The sequence below is a fragment of the Salvelinus fontinalis genome, chromosome 37 (genome assembly GCF_029448725.1).
Source record: "Salvelinus fontinalis isolate EN_2023a chromosome 37, ASM2944872v1, whole genome shotgun sequence".
NCBI classification, from domain to species: Eukaryota; Metazoa; Chordata; class Actinopteri; order Salmoniformes; family Salmonidae; genus Salvelinus; species Salvelinus fontinalis.
Window position 1 is genome coordinate 24,967,486 of NC_074701.1, and position 14,280 is coordinate 24,981,765.

Below are 14,280 nucleotides of genomic sequence, written 5' to 3' on the forward strand. Positions count from 1 at the left end.
GGGGTGGAGACTAGCACAAGACAGGTGAAACGGATCAGGGTGATGGTTTTATGTGGAATCATACTGCCCCACAGAACCCTTCCAGCCCTTCAATGGTTCTTTGCAGTTCAAAAAATGTTTCTTTCCTCTTTTAGTAATAATTATAATGTAGGGCCGGTGGCTTATTCAGATATTTTGGGGCATGTATTTTTATGCAACAATGAATGAAAGTGTCAGTTCAGTGTATCTAATCTATTGTGTTATGCTATTGCATGTTAAACATAACTATGACCAGTGACGGTGTCTTGTGAAAGACTCACGTATGGCCTTGTGTAATTTGAGAACTGTTGACTAAGTCAGTAGTTCTCAATTCTCTCCTCAGGGACTCCCAGCTGTTCCAGAGCTAGCACACCTAATTCAACTTGTTAATACACACACCTATAAACACAACCTGTAATTGTAACTATTTAATATGGCTATTACAAAAGAATAAAAAACCTTGAATGGTTCAACAAAGAACCTTTGAGATTGAGCAAGGTTCTTTATTGAATGTTATATAAAGAACCATAAAAATGGGTTCTATATAGCCCTAAAAAGGGTTGTAACTAGTGGAATCCTTTTTTGGTTCTTTTTTAGCACCATACATGGGTTCTTTGTAGCACCATACATGTTCCATTTAGAATCTTGAGCATGGTTCTTTATAGAACCTTCAAAAAAAGGTTCCATATAGCACCAAAAAGGGTTCCGCTATGGTTACAAGCCAAATAAGCCTTATTTGGCACTATATAGAACCATTTGTTCTTAGTGTGTACAAAGACACATAACCTATCCGTCTCCACACACCTAAGCCCCAGATCCTATTAGCAGTTTATGAGATTGTGATCCCTATGATTTTGATTTCCCCTGTGTGTGTTACCTCAGGGAGCGATGCACCTTCCATCGTCAGCTGTCTTCTCATACTGGCCCAGTCTCTTGATGTCAGGTAGATAACACCGTCTCACTGTTACCCAGATCGGCTGATCTGTTGTCACTCAGGCACTTGATGTTATCTGATATCTGTTGGTATCGCTGTTGGTGGCAGGGCTGCATTGTAGGATTGCGATCTCAATGGAACTCACCTGCTTAGATAAAGGATTCAGTTGATAAATTAACAAATAGTGTTGCCAATAGCTAGAGGACTCATGTGTAGTAGTCTTTCTTTAGTGAGCAGATATATTTGATGAGGAAAAAGACTATATAAAAATGTTCTTCATTCATGTTTGCAAATTACACTCTTTGACATTATAAACAGTATATTGCTAATTTAGACCAGATGTTATATATGAGCCAATAATGGCATTCAATTCATTCAATAATATGGGTAACCTTTTTCAGGACTTTGATGAAGACTGCTCCAGAATCAGCCAAGGTCTCGCTACGGTCCTTCTTCGAGGCTGCAGCGGTGGACCTGGAGATGACCGTGGAGAACCTCTCTATGACCCAGAGCTGGACCCAGTCCAGAGGGGTGGCCCATATCCTGGACTACACCAATACCACCCTGCTGCCGACTCTCACCTCCATTTTTGAACACCTCAGCCACAATCAGTATGGAGAAGACCTCTTGGGTATGTGTGGCTCTGTATCCTGGGAGGTAGAATAATATGTGTGGTGTTATTATGAGAGTTTGTCAGTTTGGGGAGGCCCTACATCAGAATAATCATTCATCCTCTCAAAGTTGAGTAAGGTATTTATGGTTACTGGTGGGATAAATGGATGTCTTGTGTATTTTCCAGGTTGATGTTTATTGGAATGAGTCTTGTGCTGGAGGCAGAACTGAGTGATTTCTACTACATAGGCCAGCTGGAAAATTGGCAATATTGTAAAAATGTATGAAAACGAAAATGAGCTTTTTGGTCTTAATTTAAGGTTAGGGTTAGGCATTAGGGTCAGCAGTGTGGTTAGGGTAAGGTTTAAAATCAGATTTTATGACTTTGTGGCTGTGCCAGCTAGTGACAACTGCAGAGCTGACTCCAGAACAAGATTCATGACGGAAAATGCTAATCTGCTGGCTGTATGAGTCACTCTCAAAACCTACAGTATCAATAGTGTAAATACAATCATCCAAGTCAATCTGTAATCACAACCTCTTGTCTTCCAACCACGTTGTCCACAAGAGCCCATCTTCCATCATACCGTACATTGTCAATGTCCTCCATATGTCTGGTAGCGGGTGAGATGCCAGTGAGCAGCTGGATTTAAGACCTCTTAAATCATTCAGAGATGCCCTCCCCTCTCAGTCAGCTTCCATTCCTCATCTCATTAAATCTCAGTCATTTACATGGCGAGGTGGCACATTCTCTCTGCCACTGATCACGATTGCTATTCACTAATTATTTATTACATTAATCAAATCTCACCCACTGTGAGCCCTCGTTGTCTCTACATATCAACTTCCCTCTAGCCTTCACACTGTAGCCACTAGCCAACACTCAGGAAGTTGTCTGGAAATCTTAAGCTTCAGAGGGATTTATACAGCGAGTCTCACCTTCTCCTTTACAGTGGACAGTGTCCAGGTGTCCTGTTATAAGATCCTCAACAGCCTCCACTCACTTGGCATCAGCAAAAGTTTCTACGTGGAGGGGTACTTTTTGTCATTTAGCTTTGTGTGATGTAGCATTCCAGTATTTGACAGTTAATGTATATGTTTGTAAATGCTCCAGATTAATACAGTCGTAAAGTATGCACGACTTTGTACACATCAATATTCCTCTCTCTCCGTGGCTTAATATGGCTGTGTTGTCATGCACATGGTGTATTGTGTGGGAGACAGAGCATTCAGCAATCTGTGCGTGTGTTTGTAGGCAGAGGCCGTCAGCAGGAGCGTGTCTGGCAGCACTGTCAGGGGCTTTCCCTGTGTGTTTCCTGGAGCCAGCTCTGAATGAGGACAACCCGTACTCCATCTACAACACCATGAGCCCCAAAGAGCGAGAGGGTAACCGTACACACACCTACTACTCTGTTTAGTTACACTCTAAGAGAAAAAGTTGCTATCTAGAACCTAAAAGGGTTATTTGGCTGTCCCCATAGGGGAACCTTTTGAAGAAACCTTTTTGGTTCCAGGTAGAAGAACTCTTTTGGGTTTCTTGTAGAGCCCTTTCCACAAATAACCCTTTTTTTCTTGGAGTGTAGCTGACGTGTTTGAATCTGTCCCTTCTCATTTGTTTCAGATGTGGGAGTTCCGGACGAGGTGGAGGAGGTGTGTCCTCTCTTGCCATCTCTGCAGCAGCTTCTGGGGGAGGTGGAGGAGCTGGCAGGGGCAGGCTCAGGGGCACGCCAAGCCCAGTACAGCCATGTCACCGAGATCACCCTACCCTTGCTCTGCAGCTACGTGTCCCGTTGGTGGCAGCACGGTCCCGAGGGCCAGCTGGAGAGCCCGGTCTGCACCTCAGTCACCTCCCAGCATGCAAGCACACTGCTGGGCAACATCCTCCGCATCATCCACAACCACCTGGGAACAGGCCAGGGAGACTGGATGAAGCGCCTGGCAGGTAGCCCTATACTGCTCTCTTTTCCATCTGCATCTTCTGTCCACCCTAAGGATGATATACTAGTTGTCATCACAGCCCTTCACAGGATCCAGTTGTCTTCAGTCCATATGTTTGCCTCATAGCCTCAATCACTCACTATTACTCATTGTTTGTGGCACCATGAAACAGTGTTCATTTAAACACTTTCAGGCCTAATTTCCCAGTTGTTTCATCTAGACATGCCTTCCACTCATGTCATGATTGTATCAATCAGTTATCTCATTCTAAAGCACTAATTGTCAGTCTCTCTGAATAAAAGCGTCTGCTGAATGACTAAATTAATTAGACTAAATTAATCATTCCTTTCAGTTTTCTCTCAGCCAATCATCTGCCAGGCCCACCCCCAGTTGCTGAGGAGCCACTTCCTGCCTCTGATGGAGAAACTGAAGAAGAGGGCAGAATCAGTGCTTCAGGAGGAGGAGCAGATAAAGGCTGAGGGGAGGGCCGATGCGTCTGAGGCGGAGCTACAGATTCAGGAGAAATTCATTGTGCTGGTGCGAGACCTCTACGCCTTTTACCCTGTCCTCATCCCATTCGTGGACTACAATAGGTAAGGCATCCTGCCCAGGGGATGGGGATATGGGAGGGAAAATTATAATGTTCACTGATCATTATTGAATACATAACAAACCAGTAATATATCAACATGTGACTAACAGTCAAGGTTATATTTTGACAACATGGAAAGTGGTGATTTCTTATAATTTTTACATCTGAGATTCTGACAATATTATACTGAACAAAAATATAAACACAACATGCAACAATTTCAAAGATTTTACTGAGTTACAGTTCATGTAAGGAAATGAGTCAGTTAAAATAAATGAATTATGCCCTAATATATGGATTTCACATGACTGGAATACAGATATGCATCTACTGGTCACAGATACCTTTAAAAAAACAGGTAGGGGTGTGGATCAGAAAACCAGTCAGTATGTGGTGTGACCTGCCTCATGCAGCGCAACATCTCCTTCGCATAGAGTTAGTCAGGCTGTTTGTGGCCTGTGGAATGTTGTCCCACTCCTCTTCAATGGCTGTGCAAAGTTACGGGAACTGGAACACGCTGTCGTACACTTTGATCCAGAGTATCCCAAACATGCTCAATGGGTGACATGTCTGGTGAGTATGCAGGCCATGGAAGAACTGGGATATTTTCAGATTCAAGGAATTGTGTACAAATCCTTGTCATATGGGGCTGTGCATTATGCTGAAACATGAGGTGATGGCGGCGGATGAATGGCACAACAATGGGCCTCAGGATCGCGCCACAGTATCTCTGTGCATTCAAATTGCCATTGATAAAATGCAATTGTGTTTGTTGTCTGTAGCTTATGCCTGCACATACCATAACTCCACCGCCACCATGGGGTACTCTGTTCACATTGTTGACATCAGCAAACCCCTCGCCCACACAACGCTATACATGTGGTCTACGATTGTTAGGACGGTTGGACGTACTGACAAATTCTCTAAAACAACGTTGGAGGAGGCTTATGGTATAGAAATTAACATTAGAGTCTCCGGCAACAGCTCTGGTGGACATTCCTGCATTCAGCACGCCAATTGCACGCTCCCTCAAAACTTGAGACATCTGTGGCATTATGCTGTGTGACAAAGCTTCACATTTTAGAGTCATTTTATTGTCCCCAGCACAAGGTGCACTTGTGTAATGATTTATGCTGTTTAATCAGCTTATTGATATGCTACACTTGTCAGGTGGATGGATTACCTTGGCAAAGGAGAAATGCTCACTACCAGGGATGTAAACAAATTTGTTTACAAAACTTGAGAGAAATAAGCTTTTTGTGCGTACGGAACATTTCTGGGATATTTTATTTCAGCTCATGAAACATGGAACCAACACTTTACATGTTGTGTTTATATTTTTGTTCAGTGTAGAATGTGTTGATGCATTTTGTTTACAGCTCTCACAAATTGTTGTTTCAGAGCAAGTTGGCTACGGGAACCGAACCATGAGGCTGAGAAGATGTTCGGCATGGTGGCAGAGATCTTCATATTCTGGGCCAAGTCTCACGTGTGTGAAATAACAAAGATTTGGATGTTGCCTCACATCTTAATGATGTTCTCACTTGTAACCCGTCTGATTTGCTATTGCAGAACTTCAAATGGGAGGAACAGAACTATGTGGTCCAGAATGAGATCAACAACATGGCTTTCTTGGTCAATAATAACAATCACAAAATGTCCAAGGTGAGAACCTTACAGATTTGTTTCTTAACTACCACAAACAGCACTGGGTGTCCATTATGTGTGCTTTGTGGTTGCGTAAAACATATTAATAAATAATTTACATTCTAACCATGCAAAGTGAATGATTGAAGTATAAGTCAACTATGTATTTCTATTCATGCTTTTTAATGAGCAGGTGTCAGACCAGGAGAGGAGGAAGATGAAGCGGAAAGGGGATCGCTACTCCACACAGACCTCTCTCATCGTAGCCTCCCTGAAGAGATTGCTTCCTGTGGGACTGAGTGCGTGTTCCCCAGCAGACCGCGGCCTTATCACACTGGCCAAGAGCCGCTTCACTCAGGTATGGTATTTGGTATTTTATTAGGATCCCCAATAGCTGTTGCAAAAGCAGCAGCTACTCTTCCTGGGGTCCAAACAAAACATGAAACATAATACATAATACAGAACATCAATAGACAAGAACAGCTCAGACAGAACTACATTAAAAAAAATGTGAAAGGCACACGTAGCCTACATATCAATCCTTTGTTTAATCCCAGTGGCAGGTCATTGGTAAAAATAGAAACGAGAGCTGCCCTGTGCTACACCACACTTTACATGTTTGACATTAGAGAAGCTTCTATTAAAGAAAACCCTTTGTTCTATTAGATAGATAGCATTGAATCCACGATATGGCAGAGGTTGAAAAGCCATAACACATACGTGTTTATTCAACAACACGTATGTGTTATGGCTTTTCAACCTCTGCCGTATTGTGGATTCAGAGCTATGTGTACTAAACACACACCTTCGTCTTTCACTGCACAGTGAACTACAATGGAATTTTTTGTTTCACCTTTATTTATACAGGTAAGTCAGTTAAGAACAAATTCTTATTTACAATGACGGCCTGTCAGGTAGCGAGTGCAGCACGTAAATGACATGTCACCTGATACTGCTCAAAGATGTTTTGTCACTGTATGTCATGTAATGGCAATGTGCAAACCCCATGTTTTGTGTCTCCAATCTGCTATCGTTAATAATGACAGCTCACTGCTTTTCACAGAAGGACACAGAGGACGAGATTCGAGAGAGCATTCATAATGGCCTGCTACGTCTTCAGAGCAAAGTAATTGCAATCATAGTACATATGATTTAAACCCCATGGTTTTCCTTGTCGTACTCATAGCACACAGAATACACAGGAACCATAGGTCCAAACCATCTATTAACTTGCCCACATCTTATGTAGCTATTACAACGATTCTTATTTTGCCACTTCAATTCTCATATGACATAAATGAACTGAATATATCCATGTATAAAACACACATGATCAGCTCCAGTAATCTAACCCCACTAACTAGAACTGCCAATGATGTCTTTTGAGCATCATGTGAATTGAAAATTTCAAGTCATGCCCCCCCCGTCCTTGACTTTTCCTAAATAGTCTATTTAACACACTGATGTTGTCCTGCGGGGGGGCAGTGGATGGGGTCTTCCTGGGGCATACATTAACACTTCATTATAATTACATTTATAAAACATTTTTGCAGTGGAGCTGTTAAATGCATATATGGGAAACACTGAATGTGTATGTGCCAAGTCCCAGCGATGCTTGTGCTAACAGTCTGCTCTCTGTGTTGTACCAGCGGGAGGCCCCAGGGGCTCGGTGGCAGGATGTCCTGTTCAGGGACTTCCCAGGCCCCACACGGGACACCTCTGACCCTCTGAGGACAGTAGAAAGGGTCCTGGACATTGCTTGCGTCCTTTACCACCTGGACCAGGTGGGCTTAGAGAATGCTGCTCTCTTACCCTATCATATGCTATTAGTAGAGCTTTTAGTAAAGCCTTGAATCACAGAAGTTAGCTACTCTCTGGCTCCCAAAGCTATTTAGACTTGGCTATGGTTGTGTAACAAAATACCTTTTGAAAAGTAGCTAAAAACGCAATTTGATTGTTATCTGAATCTGAACATTTGCCTTTGTCTGTAGGTAGAGCATCCCCAGAGGAAGAAGGCAGTGTGGCACAAGGTGTTATCCAAACAGAGGAAGAGAGCTGTGGTGGCCTGCCTTAGAATGGCTCCTCTCTACAACCTACCCAGGTATCCCAGAAACCTCAGCTAGTGGATGATTGGTGTCAGGTTTTATTACCTTTCTGAACCACCCATCCCGGTATCGGGATAATTGTCATCAGCAATGCTGAATAGCATAGCGCCACAGTCAAATAATATTGCTAAAAAATATTCATATTCATGAAATCACAAGTGCAATATTGCAAAACACAGTTTAGCCTTTTGTTAATCCACCTGTCGTCTCAGATTTTGAAATTATGCTTTACAGCGAAAGCAATACAAGCGTTTGTGTAAGTTTATCGATCGCTCGACAAAACATTAAGTACACTTAGCATCAGGTAACTTGGTCACGAAAATCAGAAAAGCAATCAAATTAATAATTTACCTTTGATGATCTTCGGATGTTTTCACTCAGGAGACTCCCAGTTAGACAACAAATGTTCCTTTTGTTCCATAAAGATTATTTTTATATCCAAATACCGTTCGTTTTGCGCGTTATCCTCAGAAATCCACAGGAAAGAGCGGTCACGACAACGCAGACGAAAATTCCAGATAATATCCATAATGTCCACAGAAACATGCCAAACGTTTTTTATAATCAATCCTCAGGTTGTTTTTCAAATATCTATTCGATAATATATCAACCGGGAGTGTTGGTTTTTCAATAGGACCGGGATAAACAATGGCCGCCTTTCTCTGTTGCGCAAAACTCACTCTGAGAGCCCCCACCTATCCACTTACGCAATGTGATCGTTCTCGCTCATTTTTCAAAATAAAAGCCTGAAACTATGTCTAAAGGCCGTTGACACCTTAGGGAAGCCATAGAAAAAGGAATCTGGTTGATATCCCTTTAAATGGGTGATAGGGATGCATAAGAACAGAGAGGTTTCAAAAAAAGAGGGACTTCCTGATTGGATTTTCCTCAGGTTTTCGCTTGCAATATCAGTTCTGTTAAACTCACAGACAATATTTTGACAGTTTTGAAAACTTTAGAGTGTTTTCTATCCTAATCTGACAAATATATGCATATTCTAGTTTCGGGGGCTGAGAAATGGGCAGTTTCAAATGGGTATGTTTTTTAGCCAAAAATGAAAATACTGCCCCCTATACTTTAATAGAAAAGACATGGCTGTTGATCTCATGTTTCCGATGCGTACAGGAACGGAGGACAGTTTCATTTACCAATAGACCACAGTAAGCAGTGGTCCATTTGGTAAGTACAGTGAGAATATGAAACGGCAGTGCAGGATATTGTAGTAGTGTGGTGATTGGGATGCACTGTAAAACCCCGAGATGACCCACTGGGCACAAACTGTTTGAATCAACATTGTTTCAGTGTAATTTGTCAATGTATTGTGACGTGGAAACTATGTGTAAAATGCATTTGATTTGAAAAAAGTTATCAAAAGTAATCAACCCTCAACTGTTGTTTTGATGGTGAAATTTCAACCACAAGATTGTTATCCTGGTAACCAAATTTCAACATAGACAAACCCTTTAGAAAATATGTCAGATCTTTAATGTTATATCCACTATCAGAAAAAAAACTATAGGCTGGACAGTACCTCCTACTGGACAATTGATTTACAGCTACCTTTTGGTCTCCCGTCCAGGGTTTTAACCAAGCCCAGTTTAGCTATGTTTGTCACTGGCTATTACCAATGTGCTATCGTGAGAATGATTGTAAAGAGATCTCCACAATTAATAGATTCATTGTTGTTATCAAAGTCATTCCAAAGAGTAGATTTAGCAGAGACAATCAAATGTGACCAGACTTTATCACTCAAATATCATCAATGATGCTATTTATGCCTACAGTATATAGCATCTGCAAAGTAATCAACAGCTATTGTTTCAATTCAACCCATAATTAAACTAAAAATAGACAATATAATAGGCCTAGTGTTTCAAGCTCTGGTTGATTTCAAATGTAATGATATTTTGTGATATTGAATTGTGTTTGGTTGTCAACGCAACCAAATATCAACATTTGAAGGAGATGTACAGTATATTTTGCTTGGATAGTTCCATCTGTGCCACTGACTTAGTCTGGCTTTAATTTCAGTTTGTCTGCAAATTAATAATTGATATGTTGGATTCACATCTCCATCTCAACCAGAAATCTAAGCTAAACAATAGGACTAAATCAAATCAAACATTATTTAAAGTATGTTTAAGGTTTGATTTGATTTAGTCATATTCTTGATGTGATTCCAGCATATCAATTATTAAAAGTAATATTAAATTGTAATAATGAAAAGTGATATTGTGTTTGGGTGACAATGCAACCAAATATCAACATTAAAAGAGATGTATCTACTGCTTGAATAGTTCCATTTGAGCCACTGGCATAATCCCATTCTTTAACTTTTTTGAAATACCTTTTAAAAAGCATATTAACTTGTTAACAAATTATATGTTGGATTCACATCTCCAACTCAACCAAAAAAGTTAAAGAATGGGATTATGCCAGTGGCTCAGATGGAATAATCCAACAATCTCTTTTAAATGTTGATATTTGATTGCGTTGTTAACCAAACAATTCAATATTACTTTGTAATACAATAAATATCCCTAAGCTAAGTCTATTTTACAAACGAATGTAACATTAAACCTTAAAATGAGTAACATCCATGGCCACATTTTGAGGTTACTGTAACTATTAATGTCTTATGTAATTATATAAAACATGAATGTTCAAGATAGCATGCATAGGTCATCGCAGGTCTCTGGCAGGTCTCACAATTTCTACGTCTGTGCAGAATCTCCAACAGCATTGATCACTTGCACCATGTACTTTTAATGTAATCTCAACATTAATCCAGGTCATTTGGTTCTGCTATTAGTTGAAGCACAGTGATAAGACACTGATCTGTTGTATAAATAAACAAATATATATCTGACATTGTATTTTGAACTTTCCTGTTCTTTTAAATTGTTGAAAGTGCAGTGAAAGACATTTGGGTGACAACTAAACCAATGATCTGACATTGTTTTCCATTGGAATTTTGTTGTGCTTTAAGATGGTTGAAAGCATAGTGATAACACATTGTAAATTCAACAACATTTTGGCTGTCTTCTTGAGTGGGTGAATATAGGTTGTAATCTCATTGATCAACGTCTCAACCAAATATTACCCAATTATCCACGTTGAAATGGCGTGGTGTTCTCAGTGGGAAGTCCATATAACCATACCCCTGTCAGGCAGGTTATATGAACACAGCAATGTTAGCATAGTAAAAGGCTTGTGGGTTTGTACAGTGATATAACTTCTAGATTTACATACAAGATTAACATATAAACTAGCAGCCCCAAGACAGTTCTCCACCATCTGTCCAATGTAAAGGGATCCTGAGTTAGATTAAATAAGAAGCCTTGAATTCATGAGTCTAATCACAACTCATTCCTATAAGCTATTCCTTCCTGTGTCTCGATTCTCCCTCTCTCCCTCCCTCCCCCGCTTCACTTACCTCCTCTATAGGCACCGGGCTGTCAACCTTTTTCTACAGGGCTATGACAAGTCCTGGATATCTGCTGAGGATCACTCCTTTGAGGAAAAGTTGGTTGACGATTTGGCTGTAAGTGTCAGTGTGAGCATTCTCAACCAACAACAGTGTGAAAGTTTAATTCAACTCATTACTTCATCTTTGTACGTCTCTTTCACACGGTCTTATTATAGCTATCCATTCATTCATGTTTTCTGGTGTTTCATTACTACTTCATTCATTGTTTGATTGGAAACATTTGCCATTGAGTTTTACCTAGTGATTATTTGTGAGGGCTCTTATATTTGGGTTGTCACCCTTACGTAAAAAACACGTGATTTTCAACATTTAAAATCATGTTGTTTTTCTGTGAGGGAATTGTTACTCTGGGTTCAGTTAGAACTTTGTTTCTCTCCATGGAAGTCGGATTGAGGGAAATAACATGGCAAAGTTCAATTCCCAGACACTTCCGGTACTCAGTGGGCTTAACAACTAAATGGAGTGCTAAAAAGGGTGTTAACTCTATCAGTCCCAAGGCCCCAGCAAAAATTGGCTTTTCATTTATCTGACTTTCATTTATCTGCATGTCCAGCCCTTATATTTAGCCTCACAATAAAGTGTTTTACCATTTTATTTTCAGGACAACCAGAGCACAAAACAATTTGACATTAACAGTTGCATTCATAAGTTTAAAGGTCCACCAAAGCAAAAAGCTAATAAAAAATGAATTTATATTAATGCTGTAAGTACAGACATGGTTTACTCAGTGGGAAATTAATATCCAACTAGTCAGGGATAACTGTGTGGAGTTTGGGGTTTGTGACAGCAACTACAGTGCCTTCAGAAAGTATTCATACCCTTTGACTTATTCCACATTTTGATGTGTTACAGACGGAATTCAAATTGTATTAAATAAAACATTCTCACCCATCTACACACAATACCCCATATTGACAAAATGGTTATTGTCCTGCTGAAAGGTGAATTTGTATCCCAGTGTCTGTTGGAAAGCAGACTGAAAAATGTTATCTAGGATTTATTCCATTTATTTTTATCCATATAAACTTCCTAGGCCTTACCGATGACAAGCATACCCATAACATGATTCACCATGCTAGAAAATATGAAGAGTGGTACTCAGTACTCAGTGTTGTGTTGGATTTGCCCCAAACACAACGCTTTGTATTCAGGATATAAAGTTAATTTCTTTGTCACAATTCTGTAACCATTTAAAGTCATTGGCCTCATGGTGAAATCCCTAAGCGGTTTCCTTCCTCTCTGGCAACTGAGTTAGGAAGGACACTTCTATCTTTGTAGTGACTGGGTGTTATTGACACACCATCCAAAGTGTAATTAATAACTTCATGCTCAAAGAGATATTCAATGTCAGTTTTTTTTACCCATCTACCAATAGATTCCCTTCTTTGCGAGGCATTGGAAAACCTCCCTGGTCTTTGTGGTTGAATCTGTGTTTGAAATTCACTGCTCGACTGAGGGGCCTTACAGATAATTGTATGTGTGGCGTACAGAAATTAGGTAGTCATTCAAAAATCATGTTATACACTATTGCTCACAGAGTCCATGCAACTTATTATATGACTTGTTAAGCTCATTTTACTCCTGAACTTATTTAGGCTTGCCATAACAAAGGGGATGAATACCTACTGACTCAAGACATTTCAGCTATTCATTTTTTATTAATTTATAAACATTTCTAAAAACATCATTTCACTTTGACATTATGGGGTATTGTGTGTAGTTGGTCAAGTCCTAAATCACGTCAGCGTTACGGTGGGACTCATTGGGTTAAGGGATGGGTGACTGGATTTATGTATATGACATTGGGTCTGAGGGGGGGTCAGGCATGGGCGCCTATACTGTAGATAGACGGTCAGTGTGACGCACATGTACAGAGTGGGTGTTGTGGGTGTTGAGCCAAAAGGCTCCTTAACAGCTTATACCTCCAAGCCATGAGACTGCTGAACAATTAATCAAATGGCCACCCAGACTATTTGCATTGACACCCTCCCCTTTGTTTTTACACTGCAGTTTATTATCTAAGCATAGTCACTTTACGCCTACCTATATGTACAAATTACCTCGACTAACCTGTACCCCCGCACACTGACTCGGTACCCCCTGAATATAGCCTCATTATTGATATTTTAGTGTGTTATTTTTTTTTTTTTTTATTCTTTTTTACTTTAGTTGATTTAGTCAATATTTTCTTATCTCTATTTTCTTAAAACTGCATTGTTGGTTAAGGGCTTGTAAGTAAGCATTTCACAGTAAGGTCTCTACACCTGTATTCGGCGCTTGTGACAAATAAAATTATATTTGATTAGTGGTGTGTTTACGTTGCAGAGAGCTGGAAAGCAGGAGCGTTCTGAGAGAGAGGAGGAAGGAGAGGACGATGACGAACAGATTGATCCGCTCCTGCAGCTCATCACACTGTTCAGTCGGAGTGCTCTGACCGAGAGGTGTGTGTGTGTGTGCGCGTGTGTGTGTGTGTGTGTACATGCCAGTGTTATTCCTGTATTAAGGACAATCAGAGGTAAAACATCAGAATATTGGGCCTCCCAAGTGGGGCAGCAGTCTAAGACACTGCATCGCAGTGATTGAAGCATCACTACAGCCCGGGTTCGATCCCAGGCTGTGTCACAACCGGCTGTGACTGGGAGTCCCATAGGGCGGCGCACAATTGGCCCAGCGTCGTTCGTGTTAGGGGAGGTTTTTGCTGGGGGGGCTTTACTTGGCTCATCAAGCTCTAGCGACTCCTTGTGGCGGGCCAGGCACCTGTGGGTGTTTCCTCCGACACATTGGTGTGGCTGGCTTCTGGGTTAAGCCGAGCGGGTGTTAAGAAGCGCGGTTTTGCGTGTCATGTTTCGGAGGACGCATGACTCGACCTTCGCCTCTCCTGAGCCCGTTGGGGAGTTGCAGTGATGAGAAAAGATCTTAATTGGATTGCAATTGGATATCACAA

The 14,280-nt window shown here is 40.8% G+C and overlaps 1 protein-coding gene across 1 annotated transcript in view; it reads left to right on the top strand.

The window, feature by feature from the left end:
- The window catches only part of LOC129836413 (ryanodine receptor 2-like), an 89,700-nt gene that overhangs the window by 43,808 nt on the left and 31,612 nt on the right, over positions 1-14,280 (top strand). Inside the window, exons 62-75 of the mRNA XM_055902533.1 lie at positions 901-961; positions 1,354-1,583; positions 2,518-2,599; positions 2,820-2,950; positions 3,186-3,506; positions 3,855-4,095; positions 5,496-5,583; positions 5,667-5,759; positions 5,935-6,099; positions 6,805-6,867; positions 7,391-7,525; positions 7,733-7,842; positions 11,294-11,390; positions 13,662-13,777. Of these exons, the coding sequence (XP_055758508.1) occupies positions 901-961; positions 1,354-1,583; positions 2,518-2,599; positions 2,820-2,950; positions 3,186-3,506; positions 3,855-4,095; positions 5,496-5,583; positions 5,667-5,759; positions 5,935-6,099; positions 6,805-6,867; positions 7,391-7,525; positions 7,733-7,842; positions 11,294-11,390; positions 13,662-13,777 (1,933 nt within the window). The remainder of the gene's footprint in view (positions 1-900; positions 962-1,353; positions 1,584-2,517; positions 2,600-2,819; positions 2,951-3,185; positions 3,507-3,854; positions 4,096-5,495; positions 5,584-5,666; positions 5,760-5,934; positions 6,100-6,804; positions 6,868-7,390; positions 7,526-7,732; positions 7,843-11,293; positions 11,391-13,661; positions 13,778-14,280) is intronic.